The sequence below is a fragment of the Vicugna pacos genome, chromosome 3 (genome assembly GCF_048564905.1).
Source record: "Vicugna pacos chromosome 3, VicPac4, whole genome shotgun sequence".
Taxonomy (NCBI): Eukaryota; Metazoa; Chordata; class Mammalia; order Artiodactyla; family Camelidae; genus Vicugna; species Vicugna pacos.
In genome coordinates this window covers 1,295,751-1,319,210 of record NC_132989.1, presented here as the reverse complement: position 1 = coordinate 1,319,210, position 23,460 = coordinate 1,295,751, and the positions used below count along the sequence as shown (strand labels likewise).

The following is a 23,460-nucleotide window of genomic DNA, read 5'->3' as shown; positions in this document are numbered from 1 at the left end:
TTTTTTTTTTAATTTATTTATGTATGGGGGTACATGGAATTGAACCCAGGACCTCATGCATGCTAAGCATACACTGTATCACTGAGCTATATCTTCCCCATCCCACTGAAGGGTGTTTTGCAAGCATTATAACTACTATAATCTCTGCTCCAGCCACAGTGTTAACTGTTGATAGGCTGAGACCAGTATAAAACAACTTAATATGCAGGATGTGGAATCTGGAAATTTTTGGTAAGCAGGATCAGACTTAGATAATCAAGGAAAAATGGGGGCTCTCCAATTCTGAATGACAATAAAGCAGCAATTAATTTTTTTCTTCTATAGAACCTGTGAAGTACTCTAAGAGTAGAAAAGAGAAATAAGAACATGATTAATTTGCTCAAAAATTCCAAGTGACATTTTACTGTAGTGAGAACAGAGCAGTACAATAATGTCTGATATTTATTGTTCAATTGGAAGTCAGTTTTCAGCCACCTTGATATTCTGGGCCAATTATTCAAGAAATTTACTCATGAGGTTATTTTTCTGAATTACTGTAATTTCTCTGAATTCTCTGTAATTACTGAATGATAGTATTTTTCTGTTGCCTTATGCAAGAATTATAAAGGGGTAATCGGGATGAATTTTAATTAGCAAATGTTTTGGAAGGTGCCAAGCTAAGCTCCTGATATCTTACTGCATAAATCCTTAAGTGAGAGAAAGAAAGATTGCAAGGCATTTTTTCGTGATCATGGCCCGGGATCTTATGGACATTTTAATGAGTCCCATGTTCTCCATAGAGGAAATGTAATTCTTGTACCCTTCTGGGGACATGATGATGCCACATTAACAAAGTCTATTGTTTGTTTCCTAGCATAAACCATCTCATTACAGAGGAAGTAAGTCAATGAGGTTTCTCTCTTTCAAGTTAATTTTTTTAAGAAGTGGGGTCACTAGGGGTAGCTCACTTTCTTCTGATACATTACCTTGCAAGCCCCAGGACCTGGTTTAGAAAACATTTAATTTTGCCATTATTCAGGATGGATATTTTCATGTTGTACCACAAACTGCATGGACCAGGAGCAACATGTTTTAGAGCTGTTGCAGAGAGATTCATCTTCCAGAGAAGCAGCTCTGTAGCCATTGTGATAACTTTTTAGTCATAACTGAAGATCAAATTTCATTTGTGCACCAAACTTCCAAAGATAGTTTCAACATTCTTGCATCCTCTTTCAGGTAGGGGAAGAAGATAAGGTATTATTTTTCTGGGCATGATGACATTGGTTTGGGTGGTAGTCACTGTGAAGTCAGACTTTACAACACCCTGAATACTTCCTTTTCTTGGAACCTCTCATTTGGTTCCCTAGTTTGCTTTTTCTTGAATAGCTCCTGTGCTTCTGGGAGCATAAACTGAACACTTATTTATTTATTCTCAAGACACAGGCCGCTGGAAATAGTGTGGACAAGGAAGTAATTCCGGAGGCTACAAGTCATGTTTTTGTCCTGAAACAGGTACATTGACAGGAGGCACCAGCTGCTGTCATTAGACCAGCATCTCATCTCGTCTGACTAGATTGTATGTTTTATTGCAGATAGAGCAAACTATGAAATTAAAGAAACAGACTTGTGAAGACTGGATTTCAAATTAATCTTTTCATGTTGTCTCTGATTATTCCAGAAAATTTTCTTTCTCATAAAATTGCCTTAGCTCCTTTTTTTCTTCCTTCCTTCCTTCTTTCTTTCTTTTTCCTTTTTGATGCTTAATACCTTCCCTGTTCAAAGGCAGCAACAAATGGGTTTAATGGAAGCTCTCTATATTCTTCAAAATGGAAAAAAAAAAACAGTCCCCTGACCCAAATATTTTTGCAGTGACACACATTTCTGAAACATCTTGCCAAGATCTAGAGACCATCTTATTGACTTAAAAGGAAATAATATCAAGATATACATTATCTGCTCAACCAACTGGTCTTACTTTTGACTACAAATACATTTCCAGAAATTCATTTCTATAAGATTAGCATATGTTTCACTAATTCACTTACCACTCTGCTCCCCCTTTATTTAATTGCAGTCTCAGTTTTCTGGTCTGTTCTGGAGCTGATTGACCCCATAGACAATTAAAATGCTTGTTTTTCATATCAGCATGCTACTTTCTCTCATGGTACATCCTGTAATCTCCTTATTCTGAAAGGACATTTGAGCTCAGTGTAAAATTTATTTTTGAGTGCAATTTTTCTTGTTTTTAAAAGGTACAGGTAGTTAGCTGACAGTATTTGTGACCTTTAGCCTAGAGTTATTTCTATTCCATTTGTATAAGAAAGTTGTGTTTCCTTTATTTAAAAATAAACTAATTTTTGTGTTTTGTTATTGGATGTTACAAATGAAAAAAAAAAGAATCTACCAAAATAGAGTAGAAAGTTGAATGGTGTATAGCAACATTTGTATACCAGAAGGTATTTTAAGGAGAATAATATTTCATGGGCTCAACACTGTGATAGCACTTTGAACTCCCACCCTATAATCACACAGTGAAATAATAGATGCCAGATATTTTCAAAGAGGGGAAAAATGTGAGTGTTAGAGAAGAAGGCAAAATATGAGAGTTACAACATTTGTTGATACAGGTGGTGTTCCTGATGGGGCCAGCTGAGGAGAGGAAACTGGAGATGTGACCCTGGAACTGGAATTCTGTGAACAGGTGGGTGTGAGGTGCTGAGGGGAATGTTCAGCAAAAGCAGGGGGAGGGGTTTTATCAAAGTTTTTTTATTACAGTCAGGCTGGACACAGTGTGATATGACAACACCCAGGAGTTTTCCATACTTTAAGGTAGACGGGCTGGAGGTGCATCTTGTTCTCTGAGGGTGGCATGAATAATCAGTATAATATGAAACCACCCAGAAGATGGCTGTTTGGATAGATGATTGGACTGCAAGTGACAACACTGACTGGGTGACAAGCCAAGACACCATCGACTATGAGTACCTTATTTTTTTGTGGGTAGTACAGATAATCAGTGGTTTTTAAAGGTGGTAGGTAGCTGTAGGGACACAGCATTACCTTCGAGGATGTAGAGGACCCTATCCAGTGGGATGTCCCATGTCATCATGGTGGATTGGCTCAAAACAAAGGGACCAAAAGTGCCCATGTTAGGAGATCTTTTCAGCTGCCAAATCCAAATACTAGCTTCATACAGTGGACCATATACCATAGTGTGCTGGGGGCACAGAAAGAAGAAATAGAATTGCAAGGGAGCATAGTCAGCATTTGTCAGGGAGCTAGAAGGGAAGGCTGGTTGAACCTTGGAAGACACTCATTAGGTATTGGTGGAAGGAACCATTATTAGCATGAATCATTCACTCCCAACTAGACAACCTGATTCTTTCCACGATGTGTCTGTGTATTTAAAGAAATGTGTCTTTGTTTACAAATATATTTCTACTTTAGTTAAAAACTTTAATGATGGTATTTCGCAGTGCAGATATTTTACAGTTTTGTAATAAAGGAGACATTACTTACAATATAACTTGTTAATTTGCTGGGTTTTTTTTGAAAATTTCTTTGTGAAGTAAACTTGATTAAGATGTTTCTGAAATATTTCCAAAATTATCTACTTGTTAATTTTGAATTTTTATCTTTATTATGCTATTACAGTGTTTTCTATGTTTTTAAAGGGATGTTTTATTACTATTCAGAATTAATTTTGTTAATTTATGTAAAATGTTACTTTTTTCAAGTTTTATTTTCTGGTATTTTTCTAACTTACCTGTTCTTTTGTTATTTTATCTTGTTTAAAAAGAGTAACTATAAAATTCTCATATTTTGATGCTTAGGATTTAAAAAATGATACATTTAATAATCTCCAATTGAAATTTTGGCATCTTGTTTCACCTAATTTCCTACTTACTGATGGCAGTTTTACAGCAGTAAGTTAGAGGATATAATGAGTAAGGTTTCTATTCTATACATGATCGAAGTTTTCATTAAAGCTTCATAGTTGGTCAATGACATAAACTTTGTGTTACCAACATGTTTGCTTTTTCTGTGTTTGTTTTACTTGGAGTCTGAAAATCTAACAGTGACATGTCTTCATTGTGGATTATGTTATCTATATTCATAAGGCAACTGTAAGAATGATTACTTTAGCTTAAATATTAGCTTTCATAGTGTTAAACTGTGAGCTTTTGAGGTTAAGAAAATTTATTGTGAGAACTTTAGGGTATTGTTTTTTTGATTTTTTCATGTCCTTTGTCTGTCTTTCTTAATAACTGTATTTTTTTCTCCATTGTTTTCTATGCAAGTTACTCAAGCATATTCCTTAATCAACTTTTTTTCACTTACTTTCTAAATATAACTTAGGAAGTAACCATTACAGATTTCCTTAACATTTTTCACATAGTTCAGCCATTCTCTCTTTTAAAATCTGCTGTTGATTTAAATCATTTGTTTTAGTAGCTGCAGGTTGTCTTAAATTCTTTGAGAGTGTGGAGGAATACTTTTTACTTTCTATATATTTACACTGTTTCTTGGAGAAATTCTCTTTCAGGTGTATGTTCTTCATCTAACTTTGTTTCTTTGAGACCTTTCCTTTTCTTATTTTTCTTTGCCTTTGATTTTTTTGTATTATAGATTTTGAAGTGCATAAACCCCAGGTTCAGTACTTTATGTTTCTTATCTATCCATCATCTTTTGGTGTAGAGAGTGATCTAGGCTTGTCTTTTCCCAAATGTAATAAAATCATTTTGTATTTTATTATCTCTTTTTTCCATCTGGGTTCTGTTTTAGTTGGGTTTTTAGAATGTAAGATGGAAAATTCAATGTTGGTAATTTAAAATTTGTGTTCATCCTTTAATCATTTGGTGGGAAGATACAGAGGACATTTGGAATATTCACTCCGATACAGTCTTTTCTATTCATTTCTTCCTCTAGTGAAAGATACCTCTGCTCCGGACCATGCCCAGCTTAACTTGGCATTTAGCTTTGTCACTCATTTATGAAGCTAGCTAATCTTCCCAGCTATGGAGACATCTTCTATATGGACTGCATCCCCAGCAGGATATTTTAGTGAGTATGGCTGGCTACATTTTACACTGTGTTTCTCCAAGATAAGTCATGTATAGAACGGTGTTTAGAGGGTTTCACTCTCTGTTCATGTGATTTTGTCAAATTTCAACATACCAGGCACATGATACGAGGAATATGCAATATATGCTTATAAGCATTCCACAGTTTTAGAACTATTCCTGTTTAGTATAGTACTCACTTGAAGTTTTCTGTTATGTGTGCTTGCTTAAACTAATAGTTTTAAAGGGAGAAGTGGGCATACTGCATTCAATGTCAATATTTATATCCTAAAAAATAGTTTTTTAGAACTTATTTCAAACCTTTTATGTTTAGTAATGTGTGGTATTCTTAATGAGCAATGAGGACCTTTTGCTTGCTCAGAAAATTTGCTGTTCTTAAATTGGTCCAAGATCAGTGGTTACCTATCAGTGGAATTAATTACTGTGAACTCTGCAGTGCTCCTTTGGAAGGTGCCTGCAACTGCTGCTCTTCTCTGTAAGTTCACTCATCCATGTTTACTGTGAAGCATTTCAAGGTTCAGAATGAAGGGGATGGATGGTAAACTGAAGTAGCAATTGTTTACCATGCAAATAAAAAGTCAGTGATTTGGGAGTTCACCAATGAAGAGGTGGGTGGACATTTTGCAGGGTACTGACCTGCAGCGACAAAGACAGAACTACTAATAGTTAATACTGCATAGTATTTACTAAATTTTTTTTTGAGAAGGAAACATTTGCTTTAGTAAAAGATACACATTTATTTGAATAATAAACATAAAATACATGATATTTCTTACTGGGAAAGAATAAGGGGGAATGGACAAACTAATAATGAGGATATTGAAGATTGTTTCCATTTTGTAATTACAAGACTGAGGTGAAGTACATCAAAATCAAGAAGAGAGCCCTGTGTGGCCATGACTCCTGGTTACCACAGGTCCTCCTCCTCACATGAATGCTTTTGATAAAGCCACGTTCAAATACACAGCAGAATTATACACGTTTGAGACATTTCCAATTTGGGGGAAGGTTGGTAAGGTCTGATCACTCATTTATTTGATAAGATATCTACAATCTACTAATTTTCTAGCGACGTGTTAGTTTCTCCAGGGAAAGTGAAAGTGGTGTAATAGGATGCATATAATATGGGTGGTCTGCTGAATAATTTTTGAGAAGCTAATTTGTGCTGAATACACTAATGGCTAGAGGCTGCAAAATAATATCTTATATGCCTCCTGGCTTCATGAATATCACAAGCTGTTGTGAAGAGACACATATACTACTTTGTCAAATTCAAAAATATATGAATCCACTAGCAAGGTTCCCATATAATTAAGAACAAAGATTTTTGTAGTTTGTACAGTAGTAAAGTAATATTTTTCTGAAGGAGGTTTCTTTGGTAATTGTGGGGATAAAGGAATAGCTGGTTTTTAAAAAAATAATGAAGCCGTGCTTACTAGCGTCCTGAGAAGTATTGTTTCATAAATCAGATACAATGCCCTCACGGGAAATAAAACAACCCCTTAATGACTTGCTTCCAAAACTGGGATCACATTTGTACCCAGCCTTTGAGCTGATGATGAAAATGCAAATGATTACAGAAAAAAGAAATCTAAAATTGCATAGGTCGCACTTCACTTCCTAAAAACTGCTTTAGGAGCCTGCAAGACCCTGGGTCTCTGGAAGAAAGGAACACGCAGACACTTTTAAAAAGCACACAAACGCTGAGGGAAGAAGAAAGAGTATAGAATTAACTGGAGCATGAGATTGGTCATAAGAAACAGATCCAAGTGTTGCCTTAAACACTTACTAAACATGCATATGCTTTTGAGTCATATAAGCTCTGAGGAGTTGATTTTTAATGAATACCAGTTGCATCTGGCATATTTCAAAAATGTAAACTTAAAACTAATTTCCACTCTTTTGGTGTGATGAATGATTTTACTCAAACCCTGTTACTGAAAATTGCTTTAATAAACCTCAGGGTTTTTTTTTTTCATTTTTTATTGATTCATAATCATTTTACAGTGTTGTGTCAAATTCCAGTGTTCAGCACAATTTTTCAGTCATTCATGGACATATACACACTCATTGTCACATTTTTTTCTCTGTGATTTATCATAACATTTTGTGTATATTTCCCTGTGCTATACAGTGTAATCTTGTTTATCTATTCTACAATTTTGAAATCCCAGTCTATCCCTTCCCACCCTCTACCCCCCCATAACCACAAGTCTGTATTCTCTGTCCATGAGTCTATTTCTGTCCTGTATTTATGCTTTGTTTTTGTTTGTTTTTGTTTTTTAGATTCCACATATGAGCGATCTCATATGGTATTTTTCTTTCTCTTTCTGGCTTACTTCACTTAGAATGACCTTCTCTAGGATCATCCATGTTGCTGCAAATGGCATTATGTTGTCGGTTTTTATGGCTGAGTAGTAGTACAGGAATACACCTGCACCCCAATGTTCATAGCAGCACTATTTACAATAGCCAAAACATGGAAACAACCTAAATGTCCATCAACAGGTGACTGGATAAAGAAGATGTGGTATATACCTCAGGGGTTTTTTTTCTCTAAAGTTAACTAAGTTTCTCCCTTCCTCTGACTAGAAGGACATCAACATAAAGGGGGAAAATGTAGTTGGATGGAAATGTTGGTATAATTTATTTCCTACAACAGATTATAGTGCCTATTTTTTAACAGTTTTATTGAGGTATAACTGATATATAAAAATGCACAGTTTCTTTAATGTATGCAATGCAATGAGTTTGGACATATGTATGCAGCCATGATAACCCCCATCACAATCTAGGTAATAAATTTATTCCTCAGGTCCAAAAGCTTCTATATGTTCTTTTGCTTTTTGTGTGAATGTGTGGCCAAGAAAAGTTAACATGATATGTACTCTTTTAACAAATGTTAAGTTTGCAATACAATATTTGTTAACTATAAGCAGTATGTTGGACAGCAGCTCTCTCAAACTTAATCACCTTGTATAGCTGCAATTTTAGAACCATGGAACAACTCCCTAATTCTCCCTCTTCCTGCCCCCTGGCTATCACTGTTTTATTTTCTGTTTCTATGTTTAACTATTTTACATACCTCTTAGAAGATTTTGTCCTTTTTGTGTCTGGCCTATTTCACTTAGTGTAATGTCCTCAAGGTACATCCATGATGTTGTGCATTGCAGGATTCATTTCCTTTTTAAGGCTGAATAATTTTTTAATCAAGTCTAATAATAGTTCATCACTTAAGATTGAATAATATACCACACCTTTATTTATTCAACCACAGATGGACCCTTAAGTGGCTATTGTGAGTAATGCTGCAGTGAACACAGGAATGAAGCTTTCACTTCAAGATCCCGATTTCAGTTCTTTTGGATGTTTCCCCAGAAGTGGGCTTGTTGGGTCATATGATAGTTCTATAGAACTATTATTCTGTCTTTTATAATGGCTGCACCCTCTTTACAATCCCACCAACGCTGTATAAGTGTTCTAATCTCTCCACAACTTCTCCAACATATGTTACTTTTTGGTTTTTGATCAGTCATCCTAACAGGTATGAGATGGTGCCTCATTGTGGTTTTTGTTTGTATGACCCCGGTGATGACCGATGCTGAGCACTTTTTCATAAGCCTGTTATGTCTTGTTTGGAGAAATGTCTACGCAAGTCCTTTGCCCACTTTTTAACTGGGTTATCTGTTTTGTTGTTGTTGTTGTTGACTTATTTGAATCCCTTACGTATTCTGGATATTAACCCCTTATTGGATATATGATTTTATATATTTTCTCCCATTCCCCAGATGTTTGCTTTCCTTGCACGTGGTTTGGTGTTATATCCATGAAATCGTTGCCAAGACCAATGCCAGGAAGCTTTTCCTTCAGATTTTTCTAAGAGTTTTTAGTTTCAGATTATACCTTGAAGTCTTCAATCCATTTTTAGTTGATTTGTGTGTATGGTGTAAGTTAGGGGTCCAATTTTATTCTTTTCCATGTGGATATTCAGTTTTCCCAACACTGTTTATTGAAGAGGCTTCTTTCCCCCATTGTGTTTTCTCAGTGCTTTTTGTTATTTCAAGGTCAGTTGGCCGTATGTATGTGTTCATCTCTGGGCGCTCTATTCTGCTCCATTGATCTAGATGTCTCTTTATGCCAGTATTGTACTGCTTTGATTACTATAGCTTGATGATTTTTAAAATAATATCTGTTCTTCTGTGCTTTGCACAGCATCAGAAAACAGCTAAGACATTAAGGGAGCATTGCCTTTATTTAGAATGTGCACGATAGACAGATTGAGTTCACTAGATGTAACGACATAGCTTCGAATCATTTAACATACAATACTTTTGGGGGAGATGACATTGTCACTCACTTGACCTTATGTAATACATCACCTTTCTCAGCTATGACTCAGCTTTCTGCAACGTACTTTGCATATGGGGATGGTGAGGAGTACCAATGAGGGCAACGTAACAGGTTTTATCCTGTTGGGGTTTTCTGATTATCCTCAGTTACAGAAGGTTCTATTTGTGGTCATCTTGATCTTGTATTTACTAACCATTTTGGGGAACACCACCATCATTCTGATATCTCGTCTAGAACCCAAGCTTCATACACCAATGTATTTCTTTCTTTCTCACCTCTCCTTCCTGGACCTCTGCTTTACCAGCAGCGTTATTCCACAGCTCCTGGTAAACTTGTGGGATCCCGTGAAAACCATCACCTATGTCGGCTGTGTGGTTCAGCTCTGCGTTTCTCTTGCCCTTGGATCTACTGAGTGTGTCCTCCTGGCTGTGATGTCATACGATCGCTACGTGGCCATCTGCCGCCCCCTTCACTACACTCTGTTAATGCATCCCCGTCTCTGCATGACCCTGACGTCTTTGTCATGGCTTAGTGGGGTAGCCACCACCCTGGTCCAGTCCACACTCACCCTGCAGCTACCTTTCTGTGGGCATCACCAAGTGGATCATTTTATCTGTGAAGTTCCTGTACTTATGAAGTTGGCTTGTGTGGACACAACTTTCAACGAAGCTGAGCTCTTTGTGGCCAGTATCCTTTTCCTTATAGTGCCTGTCTCCTTGATCCTGGTCTCTTATGGCTACATTGCCCAGGCAGTTTTGAAGATCAGGTCAGCTACTGGAAGAAAGAAAGTGTTGGGAACCTGCTCCTCCCATGTGATGGTTGTCATCATTTTCTATGGAACCATAATGTTCATGTACCTTCAGTCAGCCAAGAGTACATACAAGGACCAGGGAAAGTTTGTCTCCCTCTTTTACACTGTGGTGACTCCCATGCTCAACCCTCTTATCTATACTCTGAGGAACAAAGAGGTTAAGGGGGCACTAGGGAAGTTTCTATGGAAGATTCTGCTGGTAAACCTTACATGATTGTCAAAAAATGTTAATTTCTCCCTTTATGTCTGTTAATATTACTTTATGTATTTAGGTGCTCCTATGTTGGCAACATAAATATTTATAAATTTTTTTTTCAGTTTGACCTCTTTATCATTATGCAATGCCATTCTTTGTCTTTTGCTATGGTCTATTTTAAAGTCTACTTTTTCTGATACGAGTATTGCTACCCAGGCTTTCTTTTCATTTGCATTTGCATGGAATAAATTTTTATATTCTTTCTCTTTCAATCTGTGTGTGTCTTTAGATTTGAATGTCCATTTACATTTAAAGTGAGTATTGATAAGTGCCATTTTGTTACTTGTTTTCTGTGTGTGCTTGTTTTAAGTTTTTTAAAAAAATATTTATTGAATGAAATATTCATTAAATTCTTTAATGCTTTAAATTGTCAAAAGTTTCACAAACATGATTTTGTAAAATTCCATAATAACCCATTTTCACCCTCTATCCCTATATTGCCCTGCCCCCTTCCCTCTCCCCATTGGTAAACACTAATTTCTTCTCTGTATCTGTGAGTCTGCCTCTTTTTGTGGTATTCACACATTCTTTTTAAATGCAAAGGGAACAATCTCCAGGATAGATCACATACTCAATCACAAAACAATCCTCAGCAAATTTAAAGGATAGAAATTATGAAAGCACTTTTTCTGAATACAATGCTATGAAACAAGAAATCAGCTACAGAAAAAAATGGGAAAAATACAAATGCATGGAGACAAAACAACATGGTATTAAAAAGAACTAATGGGTAAATGATGAAATCTAAGAAAAAATCAGAAAATACTGCAATAGAAATGAAAATGGAAACATAACTTTCCCAAATCTATGGGATGCAATAAAACAATTTTAAGATGGAGTTCATAGTGATACAGGCCTTCCTCAAGAAATCATTAAAACTCCAGGGTCATGAGAATGGTTTGCAAATCAATCAGTGTGATATACCATTACATTAACAAAAGAAAGGATAAAAATTACATGATCATGTCAATAGATGCAGAAAAAGCATTTGACAAATTTCAACATCCTCCATGAGAAAACCTCTCATCTAAGTGTGTACAGAGGGAGCATATCTCAACATAACAAAGGCCATTTTTGACAAACTCGCAGCCAGCATCAGACTCAATGGTTAAAAGCCGAAGGCCTTCCCATAAATTCAGGAACAAGACAAGTATGTCCATCCTTGCCATTCTATTTAACATAGCCTTGGAAGTCCTAGCCACAGCAGTCAAAAAAAGGAAAATAAATAAAAGGTGTCCAAATTGGAAAGGAAGAGGTAAATTGTGACTCTTTGCAGTGACATAGTACTTTATAAAGAAAACCCTAAAGCCTTCACCACAAACCTATTAGAACTAATAAATGAAGTCAGCAAGTTTGCAGGGCACAAGATGAACATTCAGAAATCTGTTCCATGTCTATACACTAATAATAAAATTTCAGAAAAAATATTAGGAAAAGAAAGTTAAAGACAGTCCTATTTAATATTGTATGGAAAGAATAAAATATCTAAAAATAAAGTGTAGTATGAAGGTAAAAGACCTATACTCTGAAAACTATAAAACACTGATGAAGAAATTTAAGATGATACAAAGAAATGGAAAGATATCCCATGTTCTTGGATTGGAAGAATCAATATTGTTAAAATGGTCCTACTACCCGAAGCAATCTACAGTTTCAATACAATTCCTATCAAAATAAGCATGACATTTTTCACAGATAACCCTAAAATTTGTACAAAACCACACAAGACCCTGAATTGCAAAGCTATCTTAAGAAAAAAGGAAAGTTGGAAGTACAACCTCCCCAGACTTCAGAATGTATGGCAAAGCTACTATAATCAAAACAGCATGGTACTGGCACAAAAACAGATACACAGATCAATGAACAGAATAGAGTTCCGAAATAAATTCATGCACCTATGGTCAATTAGTAAAAGACAAAGTAGGCAAGAATATATAATGTTGAAATGACAGTCTCTTGAACAAGTGGTGCTGGGAGAACTGGACAGGTATGTGTAAAGCAGTGAAATTAGAACATTCCTTCACACCGTAAACAAAAAGAAATGCAAAATGGTTTGAAGACCTAAATGTAACTCTGAAAACCATAAAACTCCTAGAAGAAAATGTAGCCAGAACACTCACTGATGTAAACTGTAGCAGTATTTTTCTGGATCTGTCTCCTAAGAAAAATGAAATAAAAGCAAAAATAAACAAATGGGGCTAAATTTAGCTTAAATGCTTTTCCACAGCAAAGGAAGTCATCAACAAAATGAAAGACAACTTACGGAATGGGAGAAAAAAACTTGCAATGGTGTGATCAACAAGAAGTTAATATCCAAAATATATAAACAGCTTATACAACTCGATATCAAATTAAAAAAGACCTAGATAACCCAATCAATAAATGGGCAGAATATCTGAATAGGGATTTTTACAAAGGAGACATATGGATGGTTAACATGTGCATGAAAAGATGCTCAACACTGCTAATTATTAGAGAAATGCAAATCAAAAATACAATGAGGTATCACCTCATACCTATCAAAATGGCTATCATCAAGAAGTTTCCAAATAAAGACAGTTGGAAAGGATGTGGAGAAGGGAAACCCTAGTACACTGTTAGTGGGAATGTTGGTGCAACCATTATGGAAAACAGTATGGAGTTTCCTCAAAAACTAAAAATGGACCATATGATTCAGCAATTCCACTCCTGCATATAATCTGGGAAGAAGAACTCATTTGAAAAGATACATGTTCCCCAATGTTTACAGCAGGACTGTTTACAGTAGCTAAGACACAGAAGTAATCCAAGGTCCCATCAACAGATGAGTAACAACGAGAATGTGGCAATATATACAATGGATACTACTTAACCCTAGGGAAAAAATGAAATTTTGCCAATTGCAACAACACAGATGGACCTGGAGCATATTATGCTTGTGAAATATTTCAGACGAATATGGTATGTTATCACTTATATGTGGAGTCTAAAAAATAAAACAAAAATGAACATAACAAAAGAGGAAGAGGGTCACAGATACAGAGTGAGTGGTTAAATAGTGGCTACCAGTGGAGAGACAGAAAGAGAGAGGGGCAAGATAGATTTATGTTTTATGAGCTACAAACTACTATGTATAAATTAAATAAACTCGAAGTATATTTTGTATAGCACAGAGAATATAGACAACATTTTATAGTAACTTTAAATGGAGTACAATCTATAAAAACTCTGAATCACTCTGTTGTATACCTGAAACTAATATGATACTGTAGTTACTATATTCCATTTAAAAATAAATTTTTAAAAATATTAAGAGAAAAAAGTGAGCTTGCAAAGAAAATAGTAAATCCAGATATTTCATCAGATCACTTTAATTTTAAAGTTACTTTCCACTATCAGGGGAGGACGCTCATAGAGCAAGTTAATGGTGCATGGAATCCAACATATAAGAGGAAGGATTAGCTTTAAAGAGAATAAGGGTGGTCTTCTTTCTTGTAACTGGAGTGAAGGAGGAAGGGTGCAACAGAAGTAGGCTGTTTCTGACTCACAGACATAGAATACAGTCTTGTGGTTGCCAGTGGGGAGGGAGGTGGGAAGGGATAAACTGGGAGTTAGAGATTTGCAGATACTGACTGGTATATATAAAATAGATAAACTAGTTTATAGTATAAAGCACAGGGGAATATATCCAGTATCTTGTAGTAGCTTACAGTGAGAAATAATATGAAAATGAATATATGTATATCCATGTATGAAATTGTGCTGTACACCAGAAATTGACACGACATTTTAAACTGACTATACCTGAATTAAAAAAAAAAAAGAAGTAGGCTGTTTTTATCTGTTCATTTATTTTATGTGGGGAAAGTTTGATGGCTCCTGTTTTATTAAGAAAATATAAGGTCTCAAAATAATATTAAAGGAAGAAAGGAGAACTTCACACTTGGGAAGTATGTGTATTCATTTTCCCTGGATGATCCCTGGAAGCTAGTCAGTTCCTTAGCTAATTCCCTGCTGAGGACACAGGTTTTCCCCAGAACATTTTTAATTGTAAATAAATCATGACCTTTTCATGACATTGCCAACTTCCCCGTTTCAGGATCCTCTTCTGCCAGAATTCTCATTACCACTAGCAGTTCCCTCAGGGTTTGCTCCTGTTTGAAATATGACTCTTCAATGTACATTGTTTTGAAGCCAGTCATCTTGTTGGTCAGGGTCGAGTTAGACATGGAAACACCAAACTAGAAATATTCTATGATTTTCTCCTAAAGATGTGAGAAATTTGAACAAAAGGAAATAGCCCTGATGGTAAGTATGAATTGTCTGTTCAGCCTTGATTGAATACACTTGGGTCTTGAAGGGATTTATAAAAGTTAATGAGACAAAACTTGTAGTTTCTATCACTGCTGGATTTGTTCTATCATTAAAATAATAATGATGTTTGATGAGACAGGTAAACTATCTGAACTTCAGGTTTTGCCTATCAAATAAGGCAATAAAACATTTTCTTACTATTCTTTCTATGTACAAATTAGTGGCATGGACTTGTTTAGAATAGCTGACTGAAATTTTTGAGTTAACTTCTTTTTTAAGCACACTGTAGATGATGATGATGATGAAAATGATAGGGAGATGATAGATAGGTAAGTAGATAGATAAACACACACTCAATTCCACTTCCATACAATTCCACCGCTCAGTGAGAGCACTTCAATTCACAGTGACTCAACTTTCTGTATCATGAGAAATACGATAAAGAAAGCTTCATTAAGTAGTGCATCATTGCAAGCCTTTGACCTCTGGAGCTCTCTACCAGTTCAGAAAAATAATGCAAGTGCAATTTAATGACTATAACTGAGGGTTTGCATTATTGTTGGGATTTCATTGAGGAGAAATGAAATGTATTCTAGAGAACCATTCTTTCTTGACTCTGTTGACTTTATGGTCTCATTTTGGTGTTTTCCTTATAAGATGTGATTGTATTATACTGAAACTTGAGGGTCAGCAAGAATCAGAATCTTCTTGGGTAGGGGACACTTGGTTACACATTAGACCAGACCATTTACTGCTGAGGAGGGCAACTTCCAATCTAGTTTTAAAACACCTAATCAGATACTGAGAAATCTGTAACCACTGGTCTTGTATTTTCACCAACAGACAGTGTTGCCATGGAGGAATAGAGCATACGGACAAAATGCTAGATCAGACAAACATCTGTCTTACATTGGATTTCTCCAAATTGAGAGAGGAGAGGATTGCAATTTTTCAGGCTTTTCCAGTGCTTTGTACAGGCTGGTGGTTGAGGTGGTGAACAAGGGCTGAGTGGCACAATAGCACAGGCAGCAGAGGAGTTGATTCCTGGTTAAAAATCTATGTGTTACTTTCAAGCCTGATTGCAGGCAATTAAAAAGACTTTGCCTGACAGGCTTCATGAGGGGAAGCCGCTACCCCTCCATCAGACTTGCTGCACAGCCAATGCACTGTAGTCTCTGAAAGATTGCAGTCAGAGACTCAGGTCCCTCTGGTTGGTCACGTTCTTCCCCACATTGGTATTTCTATCCTAAGCATCTTCATTTCCTAGGTCTGTTTGTCTGAAGCTTTGGGAAGAGGTGCTTCTGCTGAGACCTCCTTGTTGAGGGAGAAGGGGAAAACTTTAAGACAGCTTCTTCCACTCTGATTCAGTCCTCCACTTTCCCACACTGAGCACTTTCCTTCTTTCCCTTCCCTTGGTTCCAACATCATAAAACTACAGGAGCTATTTGTTCAGGGTACCACCAACAGTGATGGGATTTCCACGCCTATTCTTGCTTTACCTCCCCTCCCGCCTGTGCAGGGTTCCATAAGAGGACAAGCAACAGGAAGGAGTAGGTGCTTTCTCCAGCTTTAGGCTTTTGTTTACACCATCACAGTAAGGGATTACAGGCTTCAGTGTAACTTTTGTTTTGGTTCATTGTTGCTTTAATTGGCTGCTTCTACAAATGCAGTTCAGCTCCACCCCCCCACCCCCCACTCAGTTTATGTGACCATAGGTTTTGTTTTTTTTCTTATATTTGCTATAGGGAAAATTATTTTTTAAAAAGTTTGTGGGAAGTAGGACACCTGAAAATGCATTCACTTCTTCATCAAGCTGTTATCAATTATTATACATCAGGCATCATAAAAATTACACAAAATATCAGTAAAACATGACCCTTCCTTCAGTTTAAGAAGCAGCTTATGGTTTGGTAGAAATACACAGAAGTAAAAATTAGGTCAGTCGTGTCTTATAGTTTCTATGATAGAAATAGGTTTAGGGTGTAGCAGTGACACAAAATAAATCTTGCCAGACTGGAGACTGGAGTTATGTCAGGGTCAAAACGGAGATTGTATGTCAGTGGCAAGTACTGAGTTTTGAAGATTGTGTAGATGATTTCCAGGTGATGGGTGCTGGAGAGAATATCCTTGTAGAGGGATCAGTATAAGAAAAATCCTGACTAAGTGAAAGGGCAGTTAGGAGACTGCAAACTGCTCAGCATGGTGGGACAAGACATCAGGCTTCTAGGGGTGGAGGCAGGGGTTAGGGAGGACATGGATCAGCAGAATAAGGACCTTGAGTTCTTTGCTTGTGGTCTTCATCCTGTTGGCTGCTTCCTGCTTTGTTTAAATGAGAATTAGAGATCATGACACTCACTACCTCATTTCTCAGTTTTTTGTATTTCCCTGTCATTTATCTTTTCTTCTTCCTCCTTCTCTTCTTCTGTCCCCCTCCTCCTCCTTTTTTCTACCCAATCAGTTCTATACAGATGTCTTAAAACAGACTTACTCAAAACCATCAATATTTCTAGACTCTTAGCCTTGATTTCAAAGTCCTTCACAATCTCAACTACATAGTACTTCACAATCTTTATTATTTCTTTCACTCACACAGTAACTTAATTGTTATTTTAAGAAAACACAAAGAGAGTCCCACTTTTAAATTTCTCACACAATTTGGTACAGCTTCAAACCTCTTTCTTAATTGTTGATTTATGTCTTTGTTGAAAACCTCAGCTTGCTTTCTGCCTACTTCTTGTATTATTACCTAAGTTTTCCCCATTTTTTTTATTCCTGTTACATGGTTAGTGTAATAATTCTCAATTCAGGATACAAATAGGCATTAGACATTTCTAAAAAAGACAGCATGAACTGATGGTTCAAAACCATTCCCGCTATACCTCCTTTGGAAGGGAGGAAAGGACATCTAGCTCAGGGTGTATAAATAAGCACACTAGATACAATGCCCTTACTTGAATCCTATACTAAAATGTTACAATCTGTCAGGAAGAAAAACGCTGGCCAAAGGCATGGGGGGAAGGGTGGCATGAAACATGTTTTGAATTGGGAGTCTTTGTAAGTTGGGCACAAATGTATCAGAATGGGAAATACAGCCCGTCCTTTTACAGTTTTCTAGTTTTCTCATTCTGAAAGCAAAGCATGGTATAATCCTACTCTTCATTTATCTTCCTGCTACTGATTCCAAACTCATTCTGCTCGCCACATGACAGGCCAGTAGATCAGGAGGCGAGGTGCTGGGGCAAGGAGTAACGACTTTATTCAGAAAGCAGGAAGACAGAGAGGAAGGCAGACTAACATCTTGGAGAACCATCTTTCTCAAGCCAGAATTCAGGCTCCTTTTATACTAAAAAGGGGAAGGAGTGTGGTTGGTTGGTGCAAACTTCTTGCTGTAGGAATTCTTTGTTCCTGTAGCTGTCCACGTAGGTCAGGTCATGGTGCCCCTGCAAAACCTCTAACAAAACAAATGTTGTTTTCTGTTCTGCAACTTGTCATCTTTATAAAGACGCAAAAGTGTCAACATCCTTCAAGGTCAGGTGGCGTTTCATTGTCTGCCAAACAAAGTATTTTATCTTGCTCAATGATTTCTATAATTTGGCTCCAAATGCTTTTTTCTAGGCAAACTTTGTCACCTTTCTCCTTATAAAGGCATGTGAATTCTGACCTCGTATTTTCTTTACCTTTCACTTAAGTCTTTTTCATTTCTGTGTATAATCTGTTTTACATTTTTATCATGTTGAAAGTTAAGGAGCTTTTAAATGATTATCTAAGAACTATTTCAGATAGATTTTATACTTATGAAGTTACCATAATACGTATTTAGTTCTTTATTAATAACATATATTCTCTCATGTATATTTTTGTCTTGAATATTAAGAAATTTCAGCTTGTTTAAATAATGTTGCATTAAAGTATAGTTATAAAAAATTTTTTTGTCAGTTCATTGAGTCTTCATATTTCAAAATAATCTTTCTCATCTGTTATTTTGCAAAATTTATTTGAAAATTATTTACTTAGATCATACTTTTCAGTTTTATTTTTAAATTTAAATTATTTATCACCTAACTATTCAATTTTGTTTTGTCTCTGTAGATAAACCTATGACTACCTTACCTTTCTCTGTTGAGGTAGTCAGTGCACAGAGATAAGAGTTTAAGAATATTTGTATATAGGGGGAAGATGAGAAATTTTCGATTCTCATTTGTGCCTATGATAAAACCTGAATACCTTATTTCGTATGCAGATTTCTGTCAACGTTAAAAACCATGGAGGTGCTGTTCAATTTAAGAGGCACATAATTTCAGTAGTAAGTCCTTACACATTTCTTGATATACATACACGTGTCTTCTTTGTGTGACTTTAATAGTCAGTTTCCAGATAACTTCAAAGTTGAAAGCATTTATGAATTTAAAGAAGAGTCATTGGACTGGAATGAAGTAACATGGATTAATGTTCCAAGTCAAAAACACTTTAGGCGTAAAATAGTAATAGGTTGGTTAAGTCAGTCTCCATGATCCTTTCAGCTCATGCATGCTGTGATTCTAAGGTCAGCTGTTTCAAATGTATCTGGTCTCACTCCTCTTACAGCAGGTACAGTTCCTTCTAGAGGGATGGAAAAAGCCAATGAGAGTTCCCTGATGGGTTTTGTCCTTCTAGGCTTCTCAGACCACCCTCGCCTGGAGGCTGCGCTCTTTATATTTGTCCTTTTCTTCTACCTCGTGTCCCTTGTGGGAAATTTCACCATCATCATCATCTCATACCTGGATCCCCCTCTTCATACCCCTATGTACTTCTTCCTCAGCAACCTCTCCCTGCTGGACCTCTGCTTCACTACTAGCCTTGCACCTCAGACCCTAGTTAACCTGCGAGGACCAGAGAAAACAATCACTTATGGTGGTTGTGTGGTACAGCTCTATATTTCCCTAGCACTGGGCTCCACCGAGTGTATCCTCCTGGCTGTGATGGCCTTGGATCGCTACGTTGCTGTCTGCAAACCCCTCCACTATGTGGTCATTATGAACCCACGGCTATGCCAGCAGCTGGCAACCATCTCCTGGCTCAGTGGTTTGGCCAATTCCCTGATCCACGCTACCTTTACCTTGCAGTTGCCTTTTTGTGGCAACCACAGACTGGATCATTTTATTTGTGAAGTACCAGCTCTCCTCAAGTTGGCTTGTGTGGACACCACCACCAATGAGTTGGTTCTTTTTGTTGTTAGTGTCCTGTTTCTCTTACTTCCCCCCACATTCATCCTTATCTCCTATGGCTTCATAACTCAAGCAGTGCTGAGGATCCAGTCAGTGGAGGCAAGACGCAAAGCCTTCAGCACCTGCTCCTCCCACCTTACGGTGGTGATCATTTTTATGGCACCATAATTTACATGTACCTGCAACCAAGTAGCAGTTATGCCCAGGACCAAGGCAAGTTCATCTCCCTTTTCTACACCATGGTGACCCCCACCTTAAATCCTATTATCTACACTTTAAGGAACAAGGATGTGAAAGAACCTGTGAAGAAACTTCTCTCAGGAAAACTGTGCTCCCTTTGGACGTGATGTACAAGAAGTCATGTGGTTGCCCAGTTTCTATTTAGCCAAACCAATTTTCTCAATTTTATACTGATTAAGTTAGTTTACTTGTTTTAACTGTGTAAAAGCTATCCCCCTCTTTTATGTGTAAATAAACAAAACGTATATATGTTCATTTAACTTCAGAGCTTGAGCCATGGGAAAGAGCTGTTCATGGGTATAAATTGCGATTATCACCAAAGTTCATATTTTGCTTCTAATACTTATTCTCAAGGATTAAAAAAATTAAACTGTTAAATATTTACCAATTATTCATTGTAAGTTAAGAAGCTTTATATATTTCTCTAAGAGCTCTTTCAAACAGATTTTATGTTCATAAAGATAATTTATCTTCAGTTCTTTATTAATAATGTATATTCTTTTCAATATATTTTTCTGTCTTGAATATTGAGGACTTTTAGCCAGCTTGTCTAAATAATTTTCCAATTTTAGTGAATTTACAACAGTGAGTGCGTCCCTTTTTGGGTTTGTAGGTCATGGCATGCATGGCAGATACAAAACTTCTAAAATAAAAAGTAATTCAGTACTTTTGTTCTAAACCGTTTTATACATTAAATAAAAATAGTTGCACTTCAGAAGATACCATTATTTTCTTAATAATTATTGCTTAAATTTAATAAAGAAGTCTGTCACAGTCAATGATTATCCAATGAATCTTTGTAAATCAAGAAAACATTGCAGTTAATATAAGCTGGGCCATGGTGGTTTGATTTTTTTTACATCACAAACACATAGGCCTCACTCCATAGAGTGTGAATCTGTGTAGGCTGCATAAGTAATTCTGTAAGGGTATGTGCGTTTACATGTGTGCATGTGTATGTGTAATACTAACTGGAAGAGAACAGTGAATATGGAATAATAAATAGAAGAAAAGAGATTTTATTAGATTGATAATTAATTCACTGTTCCTAGTATGTTGTCTCATAAAGGGTGCAATGTGTTATCAAAGCTTTTTTTTGTTGTGTCATCTCTAAAATAGCAGTAAACTTTCTGATAAATTAATACTTTTCTTTTCAAAATAAACACACAATGATGTCTATAAATTATTCTCCATTGAAATTTGTTACTCTTATCATTACATGTGGAGAAGAAAACATCCCTTATAGCAAAAATGGGAATTAGAGATGGGAGTTTCTATTAACATGAAACTTCCAAAACCAGATTTTAGAAAAATAAATATAAGCAATTGTCATCTAGACATGAAAAGACAATGCTGAACTTTGCACACTATCAGTAACTTAAAATATAGGAAAAAAAAATTATGCAACAATGTTGGCAGATAGTTCAAAAGCATCAATGTGTAAATAATTAACTATTAGCTCTGTGTCATGTAAATGAAAAACAACTTCAATTAACTTACATTTTCCTTACAATGGAAAATTCAGAATATTTTATTTTATTTATTATGGAAGTTAAAGCTGGTGTTATCTGTTGAATATGGGAAAGACTGAAAAAAATTCCTTGGGATAAGAAGTGAAGGATCAAAAGTTACACAAATTTTGTGTGTTGTCAGAAAGTGCAATATATGCATGAAAGGATTTGAAATTAATGACTTTTTCACTCTGATTAATAACAGACATATGTAAAGACAAATTTCAAAACTATGATTATTAATCTGTTTCTAAAATAATGAAAACGATGAAACTTATGGGTTTGTTTAAATTGGAGTCACAGAATACCTGTCTTTAGAGAACTGAGAGTGAAAAAATAAGCCGTGTAGGCAGCACTTGTTTATTACACCAAGTTTCTCTGCAGGAGAAGGGAACCAAAAAGGCATATGGCCATGATCTCACGTGTCCAAGCTCAGTGATAACTTATTACACATTTAATTAAATTCTGGCTAGATAATATGACCCCAAAGTTGAAAAATCACTAGCTTTAAGGTTGAGAATTTACTTTATTCAAACAATCAATGTGTGATACAAACAATGTGTGCCTTGCTTCCTGTGATTTAAAAAAATGGGCCATGTTTTGACAATATTTTCACTAACTGGGTTAAAAATTGTAAAATATTATTTGGCTACTTAGAAATAGCATCCAAACATTTAATGTTTTAACATACTACAGAACATAAATAAGCAGAAGCAAACTAGTTTGCCAGGATTTCTGAGCAGAGTATTTCCAACTTTAGGCATATGATTTAGGTATTTTACTGACTTGGAATTTATGAATGGAAACGAGCCTTCATTGGGAAATCTCTTCCTATTTATAGATTTCTTGTTCAATTTGAATAGGAGAACTCTTTAAAAAAAAGTCATTAATACTGTTTCCATGTTCAGCAATCTATACATTTAAGTAATTTCTCTAATTTAGTAAGAAAAAAACATACATTGTTTAGCTTAAGCTATTATCAAGTTTTAGGTACTGTGACAAAGAAACAGTATCACACTTCTCACTGATACAATACTATTATTTTAATTTTACAATTAACTTACTTAAGATTTTGTGCCAGATCTTGATAAAGGAGTGAGGAATACACTATGAAACTGGTTCCCTGGGAGAGAGCGGTAAAAGAAAGTTCAAATTCAGAGGTTCTAATCCCAGATAAGAAGGAGCAAGCGTTTCACCCTGTCTCTTGTACAGAAATGCATCTATAAGGCCTAGATAGAGCAAAAAATATATTAGTGACCTGAAGACTCTGGAAAGTAAATAGTAGCAGGCAGGTTGAAGAAGACCAATATTTAAAGTACCATTACCTGTGGTGATTTTTGACTCTGTTTTTTAATAGTGGCTTAGCCCATGATGCAGGGTCAGTCATGAAAGAGAAAATTTTACCTAAATCTAAAATTATTTTAAAATAAAAAAGTTTATTTAAGGGTTTTGCTTTTTAGAAAGATGGAGTAGAAGTACTTTTTCTTATTCTCCCTTTTATATTCAATTTAAATCATTGGATATCATTTATTAAATAAACACAAGACGACTCTGAATGGTGAGAGAAGGCAGGCCGACTAGGGATCTTGGGATCTTGGGATCTTGGGATTTTAGGAACAACATAATAATGAGTTCTCTGGTTTCTTGTAACTGTTTCTTTTCTTCCTCTTCATACCAGGCTGGATCATGGAAAGCTGGCAACTGAAAAACGCCAAATGGTACAGATTAAAAA

The 23,460-nt window shown here is 36.0% G+C and overlaps 2 protein-coding genes across 2 annotated transcripts; both read left to right on the top strand.

Annotated features, from left to right (window-relative positions):
- Nucleotides 1-9,314: 9,314 nt before the first annotated feature.
- LOC140689267 (olfactory receptor 2G2-like) lies at nt 9,315-10,438 on the top strand. The gene has a single exon (XM_072949607.1). The coding sequence runs from the start codon at nt 9,485-9,487 to the stop codon at nt 10,436-10,438; it is 954 nt and encodes a 317-aa protein (XP_072805708.1). The 5' UTR covers nt 9,315-9,484.
- An 8,933-nt stretch (nt 10,439-19,371) lies between these two features.
- Nucleotides 19,372-20,324, top strand: LOC116277813 (olfactory receptor 2G3). The gene is given in 2 exon segments (XM_031672499.2): nt 19,372-20,125; nt 20,128-20,324. Coding segments are annotated over 2 exon segments (942 nt in total). The 5' UTR covers nt 19,372-19,380.
- Nucleotides 20,325-23,460: the final 3,136 nt, after the last annotated feature.

Excerpts from the sequence above, each read along its gene's own strand:
- LOC140689267 (XM_072949607.1), top strand. The coding sequence starts at position 9,485 with ATGGGGATGGTGAGGAGTACCAATGAGGGCAACGTAACAGGTTTTATC.